Source organism: Eulemur rufifrons, chromosome 15 (assembly GCF_041146395.1).
Source record: "Eulemur rufifrons isolate Redbay chromosome 15, OSU_ERuf_1, whole genome shotgun sequence".
Classification (NCBI taxonomy): domain Eukaryota; kingdom Metazoa; phylum Chordata; class Mammalia; order Primates; family Lemuridae; genus Eulemur; species Eulemur rufifrons.
In genome coordinates this window covers 45,995,683-46,018,290 of record NC_090997.1, presented here as the reverse complement: position 1 = coordinate 46,018,290, position 22,608 = coordinate 45,995,683, and the positions used below count along the sequence as shown (strand labels likewise).

The window sequence follows — 22,608 nt, the reverse complement described above, 5'->3', positions numbered from 1 at the left end:
ACATATTGACGTGTGGTCAAAGTTTTGAGGGGATAATGAGTTTGTGAATATTTTAAACAAAGAAAATTTAAGACATAGTTCATGCCCTTAAATGGGTCTAGTTGTGGTATTGAAATGAAAATACACGAGAGAACAATATGAAGTATAATTACATATAGATGACATAGTGTAGACTCAGAATGTAGGCGTTCTTAGGAGGAAGATGATTAGTGCAGGGTGACTATTATTATGGGTAAGAGGAGCAATATGAAGGAAGACATGAGGTAGACACAGCCTGAGCTGGGCTGACCTAATAATGATTATACATCCAGAATCTATGTCAGTTCTGGTCACTGGGCAGTTAGGTGCTTAGGCTAAAGGAAGAAAATTGTTATACTGGTGGCTGCTTAAACCCTTCATTTCTATTTTAAGCATGTCAAGAGTTTTAGTGATTGCTGAGCGATGAGTCTCCGATTTAAATTTTGACTATTATGTCAACTCCCACTCATTGAGTTGTTCTTTAGGAGGTTGTAAGATGGGAGATCCTCTATCTTAATCTTCTTAAAGCTTAGGGCCACCTGATTTGCTGAGTCAGTTGGTTATCCCAGTGGCCTTTGAGGCCTTAAAAAAGCTGTTTTTTTTTTTTTTTTTTAATTTCTTATTTTTTTGAGACTGAGTCTCTCTCTGTTGCCTGGGCTAGAGTGCCATGGCATCAGCCTAGCTCATAGCAACCTCAAACTACTGGGCTCAAGCAATCCTTCTGCCTCAGCTTCCCGAGTAGCTGGGACTACAGGCATGCGCCACCATGCCCGGCTAATTTTTTTCCTATATATATTTTTAGCTGTCCAGATCATTTCTTTCTATTTTTAGTAGAGACAAGGTCTCGCTCTTGCTCAGGCTGGTCTCGAACTCCTGACCCCGAGTGATCCACCTGCCTTGGCCTCCCAGAGTGCTAGGATTACAGGCGTGAGCCACCGTGCCCGGCCTAAAAAAGCTGTTTTTTGAAATCAGCTATATATTCTTCTGGAAAGAGGCTTCTAATACAAAAAAAAAAAAAAAAAAAAAAAAAAATGAAATCAGCTATATAGAATAAGGTAAGTGAGTATTTTCCTTAGTGATGCAGAAGGCAGGGAAACAAACACTTTGAGGAGTAGTCACTGTACCAGTGGAAGGGGAAGTGCTTTACCTACTTCTGTGACTGGAGGAAGAAAAGAAAGGTGGTGATATAACAGAAAGGTAAGCCCACGAGACATCCCCAGTGGTGCTCTCCTAGCAGGAGGCGCAGAAAGACCCTATAGTAATTCTCTCCTAGTTATACCCTTCAACGCTTTATTTCCTATTTATTTTCAGATATAATTTAAGGACTCTTACGTGAATCTTTTTTGGGACTTAGTGAAAGCTTTTATTGAAAATAGATTACATTAGCATTCGTTCTATTGGTCTAGCCAATAGTGCATTTCAAAAGTTGCATAATATGTGAAAATTACACGACTTGATTGGAACTAACTTGTAATCATGCTTAGTTTTCTTTTTCTTCTCCTTTTACTTCTCTTTGCTCTTTTTATCCTAGTTAGGATCCAAACGAACATTTGTATAGCTAAGAAGAGAGGAAAAATCTATTGACTATGACTTTTGGACAGATTCTTTCGTTAAAGCTCCTTTTTTTCCACGTTTTAAAAAAATGTTAATTTCTTTTGCTGTTTTTGACATCTATTGTCTGGCTTTCCTATTTTCTTTTGCAATTTGAGTGTTAAGGGTGGCCAGAGGTTATTTAATTTAGTGCTACTCATAATTTTATGTGCATATGAATCACCTGGAAATCTTGTTAAAATGCAAACTCTGTAAGTCTGAGGTGGGGCCCAAAATTCTCTATTTTTAACAAGTTTCCAGGAGATGCCAGTGCTACTGGTCCAGGTACCACACCTTAAGTGGCAAGAATCTACACCATTTTCTCAGATTATGGATGAGAACGTCAAGCTGGAGAGACCAAGTGGTTTGTTCAAGGTCCTATACCTAATGGTGGACTTTTCATTTTTAATGTGACAAAAAAGTCATATTTCTCAGCATAAGGAAATCCTTAAAGACCAAGAGAATGCTGAGCACATTCACTCTCGCCTGTAATCCCGGTGCTTTGGGAACCTGAGGTAGGAGGATTGCTTGAGGTCAGGAGTTTGTAACCAGGCTGAGCAACATAGTGAAGACCCCGTCTCTACAAAAAAAAAAAGAAAAAGAAAAAGAAAAATTAGCTGGAAGTGGTGGTGTGTGCCTGTAGTCCTAGCTACTTGGAAGACTGCTAAGAAATTTAAGTGACTTCAGGAGCTATTACATTCACATCTAGTTTTTGAGGTAGAAGCTTCTTGGTTAAATCATGTTTATATTTACGTATAGTAGTAACATTCATCTGGAAGAGGGGATGGGTGTATTCACACCTAGTCGGTACGGTGCTCACTGTCTGGGGTATGGACATGCTTGTAGCTCTGACTCAGGAGGGGCAAAGGCAATATATGTAACCTGAACATTTGTACCCTCATAATATGCTGAAATAAAAAAAATCATATTTATATTTATGTAAAGTGACTATTGTGGACTAGAGGAAGTAATGTAATTAGACAGTTTTTGTGTCTTTTGTAGTGCCAGTATGAATCCTTTTTGTTCTCTTTTGCATTTGAATCTAGCGTGGTTCTTTTTTTTTTTTTTAAAGGAGGCAAAACAGTTTTTCTCATTTATTACTCCCACCCCATCTTAAGTCATAACAGCATCCCATTTAACTCTGGGGATTTGTAATTGTGAAGCATTACTTTTTTTTTTTTAAATTTTTATGGAATACTGGCAAGGAACATGCTGTAACTGAACCACAAAAGCCAAATACACACCTACAGAATGTCAAATGATCTGTGGGAAAAGCAGTTTACTGCAAAGCAAGCAAGGGACAGCCTTTATCTACAGCCACTGGTCACTTCTTTTTGGCTAATTTTAACATCCAGATGCAGCAGCTCACACCTTTCTCAGTATCTACTTAGTCTGACGTATCATTCCTGAAAGTGGACGCTGTACAGAAATGCAAATAATCAAAAACCAAATTGGCAGGACATAAATTTGCCACGAGGTTTATCATCAACCCAAATGTGTTACTTCTAGCCTTCTTCCCCCGCCCGAAAGTACATCCTGTTACAGTTTCTTTACTTCTCAGAAACATGAAGAATATGCTTTAAGTATACAGGTTTTGGGGAAAATGGCTTTTAATAATAATCCCAAAAAGAAAGAAAAATGAAGCATTTGACCCCCCCCCACCCCGGCACATTTTGTTTAGCGAGTTTTCTGTTTAATCAAACTTTCTGTGAATCATTATTCAACCTCTCCAGTACTATTTCAACCTGAAATAGTACCTGAAAAGAGATGGGACATGCTGCAGGCTTTTTATGATGTTTCACAAAGTGTTTAAGTTTGCACAACATCCTTGATGCTTGCAAGTCTGAGGCTAGGTCCACTCTTTTTCCTTCGTCTGTTGCTTTTGGGTAACCACTACCTCTTCCCAAATCCAATTAGTGGAAGCCATCCTTTTCTTCACAGGCAGAATCCCCCTTTATTCCCCCAACTCCCCTAACCAGGGTGGCCCAGAGGCAACCTAAGGGATACAGCCCAAGCCCAGGCCTCTGGGTATAACCAGTGTACACATGTCTCTGGGCTCTCTCCACCCCTACCCCAACCCTTGGTGGGGCCCCACCTATTCTTGGCTTTGCTTAGGTACAGGGCATGATCTGCAACTGATACCTGGGATGCTTCTCCCTGGCACACTTGTCCACCCACATAGAAGTGGCACTCCTCTTCACAGATCCGAGGCGTCTCCTCTGCCTTCAAGCCCCACATAGCCCCAGCCAGCAGCAGCAGGAACTTTCAGAATTGTTGTTTCAGCTAGCAACAGTGGGGGGTAAGGTGGGTGGGGGCGCCTCCATGACCACACTGGTGCAGAAACATGAGCATGGCTTCTCCCACTGCCAGGCAGCTACAACTGTGTGCATGATGCTCGCGGGAGCCAAGCCTGGTTTTTCTTGTGCGTTAAGTGCTTTTAGGATTGTTGCAGTACTGGAGGTGGGGTATAAATATGTATGTGGATGCACACTAGCTGGGTGAAGTGGGACTGCATAAGAACCCTTCCAAGCCTTGAAGATTCCATCATTCTCTAATTCTTTGTAGATTGGTGGAATGGAGGAGGGAGCACACTCTAGCTCACAGAAGTGGCCATTAGCAAAATGCATGTTGCTGGTAGCAAATAAATCCAGTCCTGATTTGACGGTTCTTTTCATTAGTTGAAAGATATGCTTTGCTCTGATATTCTACTTGTTGCTGTTGCACTTCTCCAAACTGTTAATTAGTTGGGTTTTTCTTCTTTTTTTTTTGAGACAGAGTCTTGCCCGGCCTAGATTACAGTGGCATCATCATAGCTCCCTACAACCTTGTACTCTTGGACTCAAGTGATTCTCTTTCCTCAGCCTCCTGAGTAGCTGGGACTGACTATAGGTGCATACCACTATGCCTAGATAATTTTTCTATTTTTTTTTTTTTTTTTGAGACAGAGTCTCACTCTGTTGCCCGGGCTAGAGTGAGTGCCGTGGCGTCAGTCTAGCTCACAGCAACCTCAAACTCCTGGGCTTAAGCGATCCTACTGCCTCAGCCTCCCGAGTAGCTGGGACTACAGGCATGCGCCACCATGCCCGGCTAATTTTTTGTATATATATATTTTAGTTGTCCATATAATTTCTTTCTATTTTTAGTAGAGACGGGGTCTCGCTCTTGCTCAGGCTGGTCTCGAACTCCTGACCTCGAGCGATCCACCCGCCTCGGCCTCCCAGAGTGCTAGGATTACAGGCGTGAGCCACCGCGCCCGGCCAGTTTTTCTATTTTTTGTAGAGATGGAGTCTCACTGTGTTGCTCAGTCTGGTCTCAAACTCCTGACCTCAAGTGATCCTCCCACTTTGGTCTACTAAAGTGCTAGGATTACAGGCGTGAGCCACTGAGCCCAGCCAGTTAGTTAATTTTATAAACTTGTAGATAGGAGGGGGATGTTATCGTTCAGTTCTTACTGTCTGATAATTATTATATTTCTTTATGGTGGGTAAGGGAAATATGACCCCATATAGATTTAATTACAGTTTAATTTATGCTGTTATTAATCTTTGTTTTAATGAGATAGATTGTGGGACAAGAACATGATAATTTTCCATTGTGTACAATAGCTTTGGATTTATTGTGTATGTACCATTATTGTTAGTAAATCTTAAGAAGCTGTTTTAGTACATTGGAATATTTTAGGCTCTGGGTTTGTTTGTATTATTCCAGTGTTTAGAAAACAAGCTCCTAGACAGATTGAGAGATCCACCTGATTCAAGTGCTTTTATTTGAGTTCTCTGTTTTGAGTTATTGCTCACTCAGGTAGGTAGTGTACCTTCTGATTTTACAAAATATACTTTGATTATATCTGTTCATACAAAAATGAATTAAGAAATTATTTATTGTAGTTGTTGCCTCCCTTTGACTTGTGTAAATATGCTTTTAAACTTGGGTTTTTGGCCTTTGGGTAACCTTTACAGGAAATTACCTATGATTTATTTCTCTACATTTCAAAATTTCTGTGTTCACTTATCTCCTTCTCCTTTGTGTTCAGAAGGGATGTCCTCCTCTTTCCTGTTTACAGGGTTCTTAAAGTAATCCTTTCTGTTTTATCCAGGGTTTTGTTTTATCAATAGCCCCAACTCTTTCTTGGATTGTGTAGAGTAGTGATGATATCTAGCCTTAATTAAGTACTTACTATGTGCCTTGGACATAATAGCTGACATTTTATTACTATGTGCCAGTCATTATTCTGTATCCTTTATATATTAACTTATTTAATTCTTTTTTCAATTTTTAAAATTGTGGTAAAGTACATATAACATAAAATTTACCATTTTAGCCATTTTAAAATATATAGTTGAGTGCCATTAAGCAGGTTTATATTGTGCAGCCATCACCACTGTCCATCTTCAGAACTCTTTCATCTTGTAAAAGTGAAACTCTGTAGGCATTAAACAGTAACTTCCCATTCCTCCCATCCCCCTAACCCCTGGCAACCACCATTCTACCGCCTATCTCTGTGATTCTGATTACTCTGTGTATCTCATATGAAATCATACAGTGTTTATCTTTTCGTGACTGGCTTATTTCACTTAGCATAATGTCCTTAAGGTTCATTCCTCTTGCAACATATATTAGAATTTCCTTACTTTTAAAGGCTCAATAATGTTCCATTGCATGTATGTACCACATTTTGCTTATTTAGTCATCTCTCCACAGATACTTGTGTTGCTTCAGTGTTGTAGCTCTTGTGAATAATGCTGCTGTAAATATACATGTACTGACTCATTGAATTCGTCTTCATCTTTTTTTTTGAGAGAGTCTCACTCTGTTGCCTGGGCTAGGGTGCCATGGCATCAGCCTAGCTCACAGCAACCTGAAACTCCTGGACTCAAGCGATCCTCCTGCCTCAGCCTTCTGAGTAGCTGGGACTACAGGCATGCGCCACCATGCCCAGCTAATTTTTTCTGTATGTTTTTAGTTGTCCGGTTAATTTCTTTCTATTTTTTAGTAGAGATGGGTTCTTGCTCTTGTTCAGGCTGGTCTCAAACTCCTGACCTTGAGCGATCCTCCTGCCTCAGCCTCCCAGAGTGCTAGGATTACAGACGTGAGCCACTGCGCCTGGCCTCTTATATTGGTTTTAGAATATGTGACAGGTGTTGATGGATAGTGGGCATGGTCTGTCCAACTGCCCTTGTGTTAGGAAGGTTTATAAATCTATCTGGGAAAGTGGTCTAAACCCTGAATTTTCTTTCTAAGAAATTTTGTCATACCTGAATTTATTTCTGTATACTTCTACAACTTTGAGAATTAGGTTTCAGGGACTTGTGTGCCAATTCTATTGGGAATAGAAATGAGAGGAAATGTAGCTGGTATAGAAATGGCAGAGGTTTGATAGTGAATTCTTGTGAAAGAAAAGATATACAGGGAAAGTAAACTCTGGGCCTAGCATCACATACTTGTCTCTGTTGAAGGGTGGGCAATAGATAGCATGTCTCTTGGCATGAGGTTAGTATGTAAAGAGCTATTATTATGTAATCTTTGTTATTGAGGATATATTGGAGTCATAACAGTGGGGTTATATCATAGCCACATCGAGCTTACTTGTATTCAGCTATCTATAGTGGGCAAAAAGAAAAAAAAAGAATCAGTATATCTGTTAGCATTCTTGGCTGTAAGCAGTAGAAATGAACTTTGGCTACTTTATGCAAAGGAATATATTGGAAGGCTCAAGTGAACTAGTTTTGGAAAATGACTAGGAGTCAAGGGAAGCCAGTGGTAAGGAGCAGAGCCAGGGTCAGGGTATAGGAACACTTTGAGTAGGAAGCCACCAGTGGCACTTGCTAACAATGTCTCTGCTGTTGCTATGAATAAGTTTTCAATTATTCTTGTGTCTCTTTGTTACTCACTCAAGTTAAAAGTCTTGGGAAGGAACATTTGATTGTCTAGCTTAGATCCTAAGCTTATTTCCAGCTTGCTAGGGATAGGGTTGTAGAAAAATCTAGGTCTTTGGTTTTCATTGTGAAAATAAAATTATCTGTATCCCAAACTGAACTCATGGTGTCTGTCATTTCTCCCAAACAAAACAGAACAGTTGCTCCTTCCTTTTTAAATGCCCCATGGCCCAGTAAATGTACTCAGTTCCTTAAGCCAGAAGCTTGGAAGCCTTCCTTGACATCTCCTGTTCTCTCAGGCACATATTCAGCAAGTAGCATATTGAATTACTGTCAGTCTACCTTTTAAATTTCTTGAATTTATCTATTTATCTTTAAACTATTGTTGCCACCATAGTCCCAGCCTCTGTGGTTTCTCACTTGGTCTATTACAGGGGTCTCATAATTTCTTATCTACAAATGGGCCCCTACCCTGTTGAGGTATATATTATGTGGGGGGTGAACTTTTAAAAATGCACAGCAGGGCCGGGCGTAGTGGCTCACGTCTGTAATCCTAGCACTCTGGGAGGCCGAGGCACGAGGATTGTTTGAGCTCAGGAGTTTGAGACTAGCCTGAGCAAGAGCAAGACCCTGTCTCTACTAAAAAAAAAACATAGGAAGAAATTAGTTGGACAACTAAAAATATATAGAAAAAATTAGCCAGGGACGGTGGCACATGCCTGTAGTCCCAGCTACTCGGGAAGCTGAGGCAGGAGGACCGCTTGAGCCCGGGAGTTTGAGGTTGCTGTGAGCTAGGCTGATGCCACGGCACGCTAGCCTGGGCAACAGAGTGAGACTCTGTCTCAAAAAAAAATGCACGTCAGATCATGTCATTAGTTTGCTTAAAACCTTTCATTGCTCTGCATTTATTTATCTACTGTCTCTTGGTTCAATTCCATCCTTTTGTACTGTGTTGGGGGGCTGGGACTCTCTTACCTACATTTCCCAGAGTCCCTTGCCAACTTGCTTCCTGTTTGGTTTTACCATTGGGAGCACTGGCAGGAATTTGGAAGGTGGGAGAAGGGACTTGCCTAGTTTCCAATTTGCATAAGGATACTTCCAACAGTAGAGGACAAACTATCACTCCATTCTTCATCTTCTTTTGGCACTCACAGTGCTAGTCTTGCTGCTCCCTCTCAGAGGTACCAGCTTCTGGGTGGGGCATACTAGGCAGATAGAGTGTCACTTCCTAACCTCCTGGGCTGTGTTCCCTTAGCGGTTTGAGAATCCTCCATTTGATGCCTCTTCATAGGGATTCCAACTTGAACTGTGGGGCTCCTCTCCTTAGAGATCCAGGTACCAGCCATATGGTGCCACCTCCTTAGAGGTTTGAGCACTCAGCTTCATGGACCTCCTTTACCCTCTGTCAGGCATAGCCCCATAATGCTCTTCCTCTAAGATCCTAGCTTCTGATAACAGACCTCTTCCATTTTGTTCCCCTAGTCCTGTGGGTGGTAGTGCTTCCTGCAGTTATTAATCTTTGGGTTACTTCAGCTTTCCTGTTTTACCTTTTCAGCTTTCCTGTATCTGTGTAATCAGTTTTCCATATTAAATTACCTGTGTTTGAATTATCCATTAGGATTTGTTTCATACAAGTGGTTTTCTATTTTCTAGAGTAAAGTTAAAAATAGGTTTTATAATTCCTATGTTCCTAACTGATTCTCCAGTCTCATGCCATGCCATTTCTTGCTTTCTCTTTATGTTTCAATATTCTGGACCTTTTTTAGTTGCCAAGACATTGCCACATTCTGTCTTGTCTGAAGGACATTGCACGTGCTAGTCTGTGTACTGTCTCCAGCCCCCAATTTCCCTTTCTCTCCCACCCCACAACTGTTTGCTTGGTTAACTTCTGTGTACTGCAGATCAGAGGCAGTATACTGTAGAGGCTGTACAAATAAACTATTGTCTAGGCTTTAATATCAGTTTTGCTATTTTTTCAGCTTTATGACCTTGGGCAGGTTACTTATGTGTGTTTCAGTTTCCTCTTCTGGAAAATGGAGATAATAATTTTATCTACTGGTAAGGTTGTCAGAAGGATTAAATTAATTAATAAATGTAAAGCGCTTTGAACACTGCTAAGCACATAGTAATTGCTCACTAAAGTACAATCTGTTATTGGTGACTCGGAATTCCTCTGGGATGCCTTCTCTGATTTCCAAACTCTGAGAGATTCTACCTTTTGTTTGCTCCTGTAACACCTTGTACTTTGCTGTTCTAATACTTACTATGCTTGGAATTATTTGTTTAATGTCTTGTTTTCTTGTTAAGAATGTGTAAATTGGCTCACGCCTGTAATCCTAGCACTCTGGGAGGCTGAGGCGGGTGGATCGTTTGAGCTCAGGAGTTCGAGACCAGCCTGAGCAAGAGCAAGACTCCATCTCTACTAAAAATAGAAAGAAATTATATGGACAACTAAAAAAAAAAAAAGATATATATTACATATATATATGTATATATATTTAGCCGGGCATGGTGGCGCATGCCTGTAATCCCAGCTACTTGGGAGGCTGAGGCAGAAGGATCGCTTAAGCCCAGGAGTTTGAGGTTGCTGTGAGCTAGGCTGACTCCATGGCACTCTAGCCAGGGCAAAAGAACGAGACTCTGTCTCAAAAAAAAAAAAGAAGAAGAAGAAGAAGAAGAATGTGTAAATTATATGAAGTTGAGAAGAGAGCCTGTACTTTTCACTGTTATCTTCCTAGCATCTAGCACTGCCTGGCATCTAGCCTGACCCCTGATTGGCTCTTTAATAAAGATTTTTAAAATTAATTGATTAATCACTTAAAGAGAAAAACCATAATGAGTTTGATAGAGGTTAGTGAAAATGGATAGAGATGGTGATGAAATAAATCAATCTAAATGATCAGCTTTTTTGTTTTTATTGCCCACGAAAAAGCTCTAGTATGGAAGTTCTATGATGGGGGAGGAGGAATACTTGTTTTTGAAGCTGCTGTGGTATGAAGAACAGGGTTTAGCATCCTGTCTCATTTCATTGCCACTTTGCAAATGGAAGAGTTTCTCTAAGTCTAATTAGACTGTATTTCTGGTTTGGTGGGTTTTTTCCTTTGTTGCTTTAACTGCCTCCCCCCTCCCACTTTTAAAAGAAATTAAAAAAAAAAATTTGTGTTTACTTCCAAAAATTTTGAAAATACACGAAAGTGTAATGAGGAAAGCAAATATCATTGATAGTTCCACTACATAGAGATGATAATTCTTTTTTGTTATCTTTATTTACTATATACACACGGCTTTATCCTTTCCCTTTCCCCTATAATTATATTATGCGTTCTGACTTTTAAGTTACTTTCTTCCCACTTAATATAATGTAAAGCTCTTTCCATTTTTTCCCTCCTCCAAGCATGGAAATAAATCTTTTTACATTGATGAAAAATTTTATCATCATTTAAAAATGCTTGCATATGGGCCAGGCCTGGTGGCTCACACCTGTAATTCTACCACTTTGGGAGGCTGAGACAGGAGGATTGCTTGAGCTTAGGAGTTCGAGACCAGCCTGAATGAGACCCCATCACTACAAAATATAGAAAAATTAGCCCGGCATGGTGGCATGTGCCTGTAGTCCCAGCTACTTGGGTGGCTGAGTCAGGAATAGCGCAGGAATCCAGAAGTTTGGGGTTGTAGTGAGCTATGATGATGCCACTGTACTCTAGCCTGCGCAACAGAGTGAGGCTCTGTTAAAAAAAAAAAAAAAAAAAATGCTTGCATGGTATGCTTTTACACAGATATGTAATATTTATTTAACCTATCTGCTGAATGATGGACATTTCACTTTTTGCCTTTTCACTGTTATAAAATATTATGATGAACTTTCTTGTACATACACGCTTGCTCAACAAGTATTTATTGAATGCCTTCTGTATATATTCAAGTATACTGTGCAAGGCACTTGGTCTGTGGGAAAGAATAAAATAGTTATGATTTTTGCCATCATAGAGTATAAGAGAAATTCCTAGAAGTATAATTGATGATCAGAGTTGAGTCTGAATCAGTAGTAAGTTTAAATTATAAAATGTTTAAAGACCGCTTACTCTCAGACTACAGTAGGAATGTGAATTAGGACTCTAAGGTGCTATAAGTTACCAATATTTTCCATCAATTTTCCCCTTCTTTAATTATGTACTTCCTAAATTTAGTTAATGTATATTTAGTGATTTTACTTGATTATATACCTCACATATCAGTGACTGCCCTGAGAGATTTAGTCAAGCTAGGAAACCTGCATTTACAGTAGTTTATAAATTTGGCTTTTCTGTAATCTGTATATCTTTGCTATATATACTTTAATATAAAAAGTGAACCATCATTTCCTCATTCAGTGATACGTCTATTGAATTAATTAAATTTTATTTTTAATGAAAATGGAGATTATACAAGTAATAATTCTGATTATTAAATTTGTAATTGAGATAATTTTCTAATTAATAAGAAATTGCACTAGTGACTCATTCACTGAAAGTAGAAAGTTGTATACTAAGTCATTTTCTGGCAGTATGTGAGATAGTTACCTTTTTTTTAAAAGAATTTGGCTGCCTTCAGAGACTTTGGAGTGGTATGGGAATATTTCTACCTTTCTTACCCTCCTTTCCTAACATGAAATCGCTTATTACTTTTTGTATCATGTAACAAAAGAATATGATTTGGACTGACTGGAGTTCAAGCCAAAAATTATGGCTCAGAAACGTGTGTTTCAAAGCCTGAAAATTTATATGTGCAGAAGAATCCCTAAATACCAACTGATAAATAATTTCTCTGGTATCTCTGCAGATACAAGTTGTGTTTTCCATGAACAGTCCTTTGTAGCAAATTGTCCTCTAAAGCCTTTTCCTCCCTAGCCTTTTAAATCTTTTTATACACGTGTGTACATAAATAGTATTTTCTTTTAATTGATGTTCTTTCTACTTGATTTAAAAAGAAGGATCTGATAAGATACACACGTACGTATCAAATAAGTATACCGTCACCCTAGGATTTAGTAACTCTTCTATTTGAGCATTAAATTTAATTCTGAATTTCTGGACAACCAGTGAAAAGGGAAATATTTCTGTCATCATCATCATCATCGTCATATATAATTAGAAGAGGCAAACCATTTTTTTCTGAATTCTAAAATTTATTAGCATAGGTCAGCTTTTCCCAAATTTAAATACAGAATATTAGTCCTGTCAAATATTAACATATATCAGGATGAAGTTTAGGAAACAATGGGCTAAATAAGATAAAACAGACTTATTTATATTTTTCTCATGACTTTAAATGTCCTAATATATATCTTGATGCTCTAAGAGAAAAATCTGTTTCCCTAACTTATTTTGTCTTGAAATATCCTTTTAGTGAACACCAAGCTTTGCAAAATGTTGGCCTGAGTCCATAAACGTGATGGATTGTGTATCTTCCATATGTTTCTGTAGATGATGTCATAATTGCCTCTTTTTTTTTTTTTTTTGGAGACAGAGTCTTGCTTGATTGCTTTGGCTAGAGGTGCCGTGGTGTCATTGTAGCTCACAGCAACCTCAAACTCCTGGGCTGAAGCGATCCTACTGCCTCAGTCTCCTGAGTAGCTGGGACTACAGGTGCCTGCCACCATGCCCAGCTAATTTTTTTATTTTTTGTAGAGATGGGGTCTCACTCTTGCTCAGGCTGGGCTGGAACCTCTGACCTCAAGCAATCCTCCCGCTTTGGCCTCCCAGCGTTCTAGGATTACAGGCATGAGCCACCATGCCCGACCTAATTGCCTTTTTTTTTTTATAATTGCTTTTTTAAATCAACACATAATAGGTGTGCATATTTTCAGGGTACATGTGATAATTTAATATAGTCATATAATTTAAAAAGATAAAATCATTGTACTTGGGATATCTATCACTTTAAATATTTATCTTCTCTTTATTCTAGAAACATTTGAATTATTCTCTTCTATTTTGAAATGTATAGTAAGTGGATTTTATTATAAACTATAGTCACCCTACTAATCTATTGAACACTAGGCCTTATTTCTTTTATCAAACAGTATATTTTACCCATTAATCAAATTCTCTTCATTGCCCACCTCCCCCCCCCAACTACTCCCTCCTCTTCCCAGCTTCTGGTAACCACCAGTCTACTCTCTATCTTCATGAGATCCACTTTTTTAACTCCCCTATATGAATGAGAACATGTGAGATTTGTCTTTCTGTGCCGATCTTATTTTATTTAACATCATGGCCTCCAGTTCCATCCATGTTGTTGCAAATGACAGGATTCATTTTTTTTTTATGGCTGAATAATATTCCATTGTGTATATATGCCACATGATTTAAATCCATTCATTGATTGATAGGCACTTAAGTTGATTCCATATTTTGGCGATTGTGAATAATGTTGCAGTAAATATGGGAGTGCAGATATCTGTTTGATATATTGATTTCCTTTCTTTTGGATGTATACCCAGTAGTGGAATTGCTGGATCATATAGTAGCTCTAATTTTAGTTTTTTAAGGAACCTCCATACTCTTCTCTGTGGCAGCTATACTAACGTACATTGCTAGCAGTACTGTGCAAAGATTCTCCTTTCTCCACTTCCTCACCAGCATCTCTTATTCCTTGTCTTTTTGATAGAAACCATTTTAACTGAGGTTAAATGATATTTCACTGTGGTTTTCATTTGCATGTCTCTGTTTAGTAATGTTGAGCATTTATTTGTATACCTATTGGCCATTTGTATGTCTTCTTTTGAGGAATGTCTATTCAAATCATTTGCCCAATTTTTAAATTGGATTGTTTTTATTTTTGCTGTTGAATTGACTTGTTTGAGCTCCTTATATATTTTGGTAATTAATCTCTTGTCAGATGGATAGTTTCCATATATTTTCTCTCATTCTGTGCGTTGTCTCTTTACTTTGTTAATTGTTTCCTTTGCCGTGCAGAAGCTTTTTAGCTTGATGAGATCCCATTTGTCTGCTTTTTGTATGGTTGCCTGTGCTTTTGAAGTCTTACACAAAAAAAATTTCCTGGCCCAGTATCCCCAAGGATTTCCCCGATGTTTTCTTCTAGTGGGTTGATAGGTTCAGGTCTTAGATATAAGTCTTTTTTTTTTTTTTTTTTTTGAGACAGAGTCTCGCTCTGTTGCCCGGGCTAGAGTGCCGTGGCATCAGCCTAGCTCACAGCAACCTCAAACTCCTGGGCTCAAGCGATCCTACTGCCTCAGCCTCCCGAGTAGCTGGGACTACAGACATGCACCACCATGCCTGGCTAATTTTTTCTATATATATGTTTAGTTGGCTAATTTCTTTCTATTTTTAGTAGAGACAGGGTCTCGCTCTTGCTCAGGCTGGTCTCGAATTCCTGACCTCGAGTGATCCTCCTGCCTCGGCCTCCCAGAGTGCTAGGATTACAGGTGTGAGCCATTGCGCCACCATGCTTGGCTATTTTTTTTTTTTTTTTTTTTTTCCTGTTGTTAGTAGAGACAGGGTCTCACTCTTCCTCAGGCTGGTCTCGAACTTCTGAGCTCAAGCAATCCTGCCGCCTCGGCCTCCCAGAGTGCTAGGATTACAGACATGAGCCACCGTTCCCAGCCACGGCTTACTTCTTCCAAGAAGCTTAGATTCTGCTTACCAGAAATTGCTGCTTTTGAAAAGTGTGTGCAAGAGGGCCTTGGGAATTAAGTATTCATTTAGTCTCTGAGCCTGCTGTTCTGGTATTTGGTCTAGGAGTCTCTCAGATGTACAGTCAGTCCACACTGAGGGTAATTTTATTTTTCCTAGTGAAACCTGAGTCTCCACACTCCACATCTATCAGGGCTGCAGTGATTTCAATATGTGTCAAGGTACTGAGCTCTCCATTTCCTCCCTAGGGGCCTGCTGGAACTAATTATTTTGGAAACAGCAAGTAACAGCATGCTTCATGATTTAGTCCTATAATGTAAGCCCCTTTGGTCTTCCTTGCTGGTCTTCCCCCTGTTGTTTGCACACTTCTTTTACTTTAATCCAGGTCTGTTTCTCCCCACGTATCCTAAACATGTATACTTTACTCTTTAGAACATTTGTTTATTGTAAACCGATTGCACTGTATTATATCAGCTTCTGTATACTCTGTTAGCTTGCATCTCTTCATTTACTGTTTCTTCTGTTTCCCTGATCTTAGCTTGATTCAGGTCCTTCTTTCAGTTGTTGCTGCTTTTTTTTCTGATATACCTTATATACCTTGTGAGTAGGAGATTGGATGGTTCAGTCAGTGTTCTCTCCCATTTTCAGTAGTACATCCAGACCATTATTCTTCCACTCTTTCATTTAACAACAAAAAAAAAACAACCTAACAAAATGATTGTTTCTTTCAGGCTCATGCTTTTAAACCTCCTAATCCTCCTTTTCTGCTGTCAATTTTCTTTCATTCCTTGAAAATTTTTGTACCTGGTATAATCTTCATTTTTACCCCAGTTCTTGTCATCATTCATCTGGTAGCATAGCCTCTCAATCTGTAATTTCCTCAACTTTAATCCATCTGGGCTTTATTTTTTTATATGGTGTGAAATAGAGTTCCATTGTCGATGATCTGCTGATGGGGAATCAGTGATAGTAACTTGACCATTTGCAGAATGTTAAGTGTACAGATTTCTCCATATGTTGATTGAGTTTAAGAAGATAAAGGCCAATAAAAATTCTTGTGGGTGTGTTTAAATATATTTTAGTTTTTATTTCATGAATGAGAAGAAAAATTATACCTCAGATTTTGATATCTGGCTATATCATGATACTATTTCAAAGACAGGGATTAGCTGTTTTACTGATGGGTGTGGTAGAAAGAGGATTAGATAGTTTGAGGTCTGGCCATTTGCAAATCAGTTACTTTTTCTCTATTTTTTTTCTATTTCAAAGTGTAGAGAATAATACCTAATATATATAATTTTTGAGCCAATAAAATGCAATTATGTATGTGTATGTCTTGTACACTTTGGAAGACTTGATGTTTAAGTTCTAATATAAATTAGAGAACTATTCTCTCAAGATGGGTTCATAAGGTTGCTCCTGGATTTTACATTGTCTCCATAAAAAACTTAGATTTCCCTATACTCTTGTGTTTTCTGTAGGAAATGAAAAAAATTAAAAAGTTATTTGTGGTATTAATACTTTAATCTGTATAATAGAAAGATGGACTCTAGTGAACATTACTCCACAAAGATGTCTTAAGTCTAAGGAAGACCAGTTTAACTGTTACTTTTTATGACTCTATTTGTGACCCTATTTTTGATATTATACCATAATATTACCTTTATAATGTTTCACCTACAGTTACATGATGTTGATTGATGGCACAAATGAAGTTTTTATGATTGATAGAGACAATTCAGTGTTTCATGTTTCCAATCTGGAATTTCCATTTCGTAAAGATCTCCGGATGCATTTATCAAATACGCTCTTAGATGGGGTAAGTCCTATTTTTTTATATATTTGTATATACTTTTTTGCTTTTTAAATTAAATGTTGTCAGTTTTCTTTTCCTTGTAAGTAAGTATATATTTTTAATATAATGGTTAGAATTGAATCTAATTTTTATTAGGATGTTAAATCTCATCTATTTCTTACTTGCACTTAGATTGAATTAAGTTCCTTTTAAAGAGGGAGCTGCCAACTTAATCTTTGAGCATAAATAGGATTTAGAGATGTTTTCTTTAGTGGATAAAGTTGTTAAATATATGGAAAGGGAATTAAATGAATTCTGTATTGATCATTGTTGCTAATTATGAGAAAAAGTGAACAAAGTTAAATCTTAATTTGTTTTCTTTGTGATTGAAAAAAATAATTCTTGGTGGGAAAAGATGAATTTTATTGTATTATTTTACTTTTCAGTTGTGTTTTAATTATATAATACTACATAATCACATTTTCCCTTGGCTGTTTAGGTTATAAGTCTTTGTTTAAAGAGAATCATGCCTTTGAGAGCAAACATTGTTACTTTTACATTTGAATTTTTAAAGCTGATAAGAATTTTCCCATTCCAGAAAATCTGTATTTAGTAATCATAAAGTTACTTGATTAAAACTATTTTAACTTTCTCCCATGCTAATAGCTTTCCCCTCCCTAATTCTAAATATATTGGATTAGTTAAATAAAAATTAAAATAATGCAGAACACTCCAAAAAGCTGGTAAAAACTACTTAAACTCCTAATGTTGGAATAATTTCTGTACCATTTTGATTGACCATCATTTCAGACTTTTCTTGGTGCCAGGGTGCTCAATCTGACATCTGTTCCTGAGGCATATAGCACATTTATATTAGTAATAGCAACCTAGAGCATAGATTTTTGAATAGTGATTATGTCAGAATCTTTAAGGAAATTAGGGCCTCATTTTAGTCCCATAAAAATGGTGAATAGTCATGGTACCTCTATTCTGGTTGAAAGTGAGTGCTCTGATCAAGTATGTACATATGTGGATAATGATATAATTTTGCATGAAGAGAACCAAATGTTATATATGTTTTGTAACTTGTCATTTTTGCCACTTAGCAATTCTTTTTGGACATCTTTTTCACATGAATATCTCAATGGCATACTATTGTATATATAAACACCATAATTTGGGGTTTCCAAATTATCTTGATTGTGAAAATTGTAGGGTTAAAAATTGCTTGTTTAAAAATATGACCTCTCCAAACAGCCCATCCTAGTCCTCATGAATTGGAATCTCCCAGGGGCCTACGTGTCTGTACAGGTGACCGAGTGATTCTCTTTAGGCATGTTTGATAAACAGTTCTGTAATTTATTTGACCAGTCCTCCTTTGGTGGACATTCTGATTTTTGTATTTTTTCTACTTCTAATAAATTTTCATTTCTATGACAGTGTGTGTAATAAAATATTTTTATTAAAAATGCTATATATTAAAGCTATTTATTAAATGCCATTTATTAAAAATGCGTAAATGTGCATGGTATCTATATCTACCTATCACTTTATAGTTGATGTGACTGGCATCTCTGAAATTGTGTAGTCTATAAACATAGCCATTTGTGGCAACTCTGGTAGTTGGTCCATAGGAATAGCAGAAACATTGTAGTTTTTGTTACCTTTGTTTTATTTAAGGTATAGTTTTTTAAAACATTATAACTAATAAAATATAAGGAAGAAAAACTCTTAAGTAATAGCATTTGTCAAAGTTTAGTATAGTTTATAATTGAACTAATACTTGTTGAGTACCTATCATGTGCAAGTTGCTGTGCCAAGAGTAGTACAGACATTGCTCACAGGGTTGAGGAGAAGGCCTTACTGTTGAGACATTTTGTGTAATTGGGTAGGGTGGATTGGTAAGAAGAGACATTCAAGCAATAACCCAAAGAGAGGTATTTAAAGCAAGTTCTATGGTAGTTTAGAGGAGAAATAAATCACATATAGTCAGTCAGAAAGTAAAGATGTTTTATGTAGGAGTTGGCATTAGAAGTGGAAAGATTTCTATAGAAAGAGATTTTTGTTGGACATGGGCTGAGGGCATTCCAGGTAGGAAATAATGCTTAAGGATTAGATGTTTAACCATCTGCAGATTTAACTTAGCAATACTATTTATTTTCACCCCAAACTTGGATAACTGGAGAGCAGCATAATAGATTCTTGTGAAGTTTTAAAATAGCAGTATGATTCATGATGTCAATTTACTTGGGCTAGAATTATAGTTGCCATATCTGTTTTTTTCAGTTAGTTAATTAAAACAGTCCTCTGTATAGTTTCCTGTTTCTTCTCCATTTTCATTTGCAAATTGTTTTTGTAAAATTCCAAATCCAAGAATAACTCAAACCACCTAATTGTCTGACTGTCAGATGTGAGTGTTGAAGCTTTTATTTTGCTCTGCTAAATCATGTTCCTTGACCTACAAAATGTGGAAGCTAGGAGTTTAGAAATATGGCATTAATTCACTTGTAGCACTTCAGTGAAATTTAATCAATTTAATGTTGAGGCTAAGAGAAGGATATAGCAGTTAATCATTAAAGCTAATAGCAAGAATCTTAGAAAAATCGAGTCTTTTAATTATCAATTTTTTATAAAAGGGTATGCGTGCTCATTGTTGAAATTTTAGAAAGTCTCTAAATTGTAGAGAAAATTCAACAATCAAGAGATTACATTTTAACATTTTGACGTATTTCTTTTTTTGTGTCTATATTTATATAACATGTATAATCAGTATGTGCATAGTTGACAATATGTGTTGTGTATCTGGGGTTCCATTATTTCCTTTCATTCTGAAGAACTGCTTTTAGGATTTCTTTTTTTTTTTTTTTCAATTTATTTATTTTTAAAATTGAGATATAATTCACATACTGTGAAATCCACCTTTTTAAGGTCTTCAATTCAGTGGTTTTTAGTATATTCACAAGGCTATGCAACCATTACCACTATCTAATTCTAGAACATTTCATCACCTAGATGGACTATGATAATTAGAAGCCAGTAGGCCTTGTGTGGAAGATTTCAAGGAATGGGTTACAGCTGTGGTCCCCAACCTCCAGGCTGTGGCCTGGTAGGAAATGGACGCACATCACCACCTGAGCTCCGTACCACATCCCCACCCACCCACGACACCCCACCCCCTCATCCCTAGTCCATGGAAAAATTGTCTTCCATGAAACCCGCCCCTGGGACCAAAAAGATTTGGAGAGCGCTGGGTTACAGAGATGAGCCTTGAAGGTTCACAGGTTTTCTAGAGAACCGTTAATAAAAGGAAAGAGATTACTTTCTTTCATTAAAACCCTTCAGTGGTTCCCCCTTTCCCAAAGCATAAAGGCCAAACTGCTTAACAAAGTATTCTATAAATCTGGAGCATGCCTCTGTATTCAGTCTCATCTTTTATTGTGATCCTTAACCATAAATTCTACCTATACTGAGCTTTGGACAATTTACCCCAAACCATCTTTTTTTTTGTGCCTTTGTTATACCATTTGGCCCATCCACCATCCTGCTGGAAAATATTCTCTTCAACTTTCAGGACTGAGCTAAGGGTCACGTACCTTATTATCAAACTTTTTCTTATTCTTCAAGTAGAAGTAACTACTCCTTCTACTTAGACTTATACCAGATGTATCCTAAATTGGCCGGTATAGGACCAGGTATACATCTGTTTTAGTATAATTATTAATAGCAATCTGTTTTACAGTATCCTGGTTTGGACAGTAGGCTACAGGGTTATTCTATTTATATAGTCATCTATCATTAAAACTATAACTCTTCATTGAACCTAACTAGTTTTATATTTTCCTCTCTTTCTGAGACTCTAAATCTCTTGAAGGTAGGAACTGTATGTTTATTTCTCCATTACTTAGAGCTACGCCTACTTCATAGTTTGGGCTCAGGAAATACTGGATGAGCAGGCAGGATTGGGTGCCTGGGGACTTTCATTATGGAAAAGTACAGAGGGTGGGAAAATAAACTTGCAGAATTATTTATTTTTTTGGTAGGGGCTATAATGAAGGGTTCAAGTTTCAGATTTCTCCATAGCAACATTTAATATAAAAGACAATGGAGCAATTTCTAATAAGTTCTTGAGGGTTATAGAGTTGATGTGCCTTGGTGTAGTTTCCTGCAGGATTCTTGTGCTTGAGGTTTATTGTGCTTTTTTTTTTTTTTTTTTGGTCTGTGGGTTTATAATTTTTATCAAAAGTAGAAAAATTTTCAGCACTATTTCTACCCTTCCCCTCCTTAAGATCTAATTATTAATGCTGTTTTCACTTTGTAAAAAATCTTTTTTCTTTCATATTTCATTTTGGATGGTTTCTATTACTATATGTTCATATGCTAATCTTTTTTTTCCTGCACTGTTTCAACTGCTATTAATCGCAACCACAGTATTTTTCAATTCAAACATTGCAGTTTTTATCTTTGGAAATTCATTCTGATTCCTTTTTTGTATCTATGTCCCTACTTAACTTTTGAATGTTTTTTACTATGTATGAATATGTAGTAAGCTGTCTTAGTGTTCTTGCCTGCTAACTTTAATAGCTCTGTCAGTTTTGGGCCTGTTTCAATTGATTTCCTCTTTTTTATAGCTTATATTTGCAGGCCTGGCGATTTTGATTGTATATCAGACATTGTGAACTTTACCTTGTTTTGAGCGCTGATTGTTTTTGTATTCCTATAAATTTTCTTTAGCTTTGCTCTGGAACACAATTTACTTAGAAGTAATTTGTTCCTTTTGGGTCTTGCTTTTAAGATTTGTTAGGTGGATTAGAGCAGTATCTAGTCTAGGGATAATTCTTCCCCATTACTGAGACAAGATTCTTCTCATTACTCAATGACCTGTGAATTACGAGGTTTTCTAATCTGGCTGGTGGGAACAGGCGTTATTTCCATCCCTGTACTGGATAGCAGGTACTGTTCCCCCTAAGACTTTATGGTTGCTCTTAGCTTGGTCTTGGGTAATTTCCTCACATGTCTACACTGATTGGTACTCTGCTGAATATTCAAGGGGGTCCTTCTGCAGATCTCTGGAATTCTCTCTCTGAGGACAGCTCTCTGTCTCTTTTATACTCTGCCCTGAGTAATTCTAATTGCCTTGGTCTCCCTAGAAAGCTTATTCAGTTTTCTCAACTCAGGGAGACCACTAGGCTCTACCTCTGATCCCCTTGCCTGTGCCAAAGCCTGAAAACTCTCCTTAAGTCAATACATGGGACAATTGTAGGGCTCATCTAGTTTGTTTACTGCCCCTTGTTCCTGAATATTCAGTGTCTTAAATTCATTACTTCATGTATTTTGTCCATGTCTTTAGTTGTTTCAGGCAGGAGAGTAAATCCAGTGCCTGGTATGCCATTTTGGTTGCAAAGGGAAGTTTGTTTTCACTTAACTACTTTTTTTTTTAATTTAAAATTTTAATTGTCATTAAAAAAAACATGTAACAAAATTCATCATCTTAACTATTTTAAGTATACAGTTCAATAGTGTTAAGTATATTCACATTATTGTACAATAGATCTCAGATTTTTCATCTTGCAGAACTGAAACTTTGTACTCATTAAATAGCACTTCATTCTATCCTCACCCCACCTCCTGGCAGGCACCATTCTACTTTCTGTTTTTGTGTATTTAACTACTTTAGATACCTCGTTTAAGTGGACTC

At 37.4% G+C, this 22,608-nt stretch overlaps 1 protein-coding gene across 3 annotated transcripts in view; it reads left to right on the top strand.

Annotated features, from left to right (window-relative positions):
- RNGTT (RNA guanylyltransferase and 5'-phosphatase) overlaps positions 1 to 22,608 on the top strand; it is a 279,755-nt gene that overhangs the window by 66,753 nt on the left and 190,394 nt on the right. For all 3 annotated transcript variants that reach the window (XM_069487273.1, XM_069487272.1, XM_069487271.1), the window contains one exon: positions 16,802 to 16,937. In XM_069487273.1, the coding sequence (XP_069343374.1) occupies positions 16,802 to 16,937 (136 nt within the window). The remainder of the gene's footprint in view (positions 1 to 16,801; positions 16,938 to 22,608) is intronic.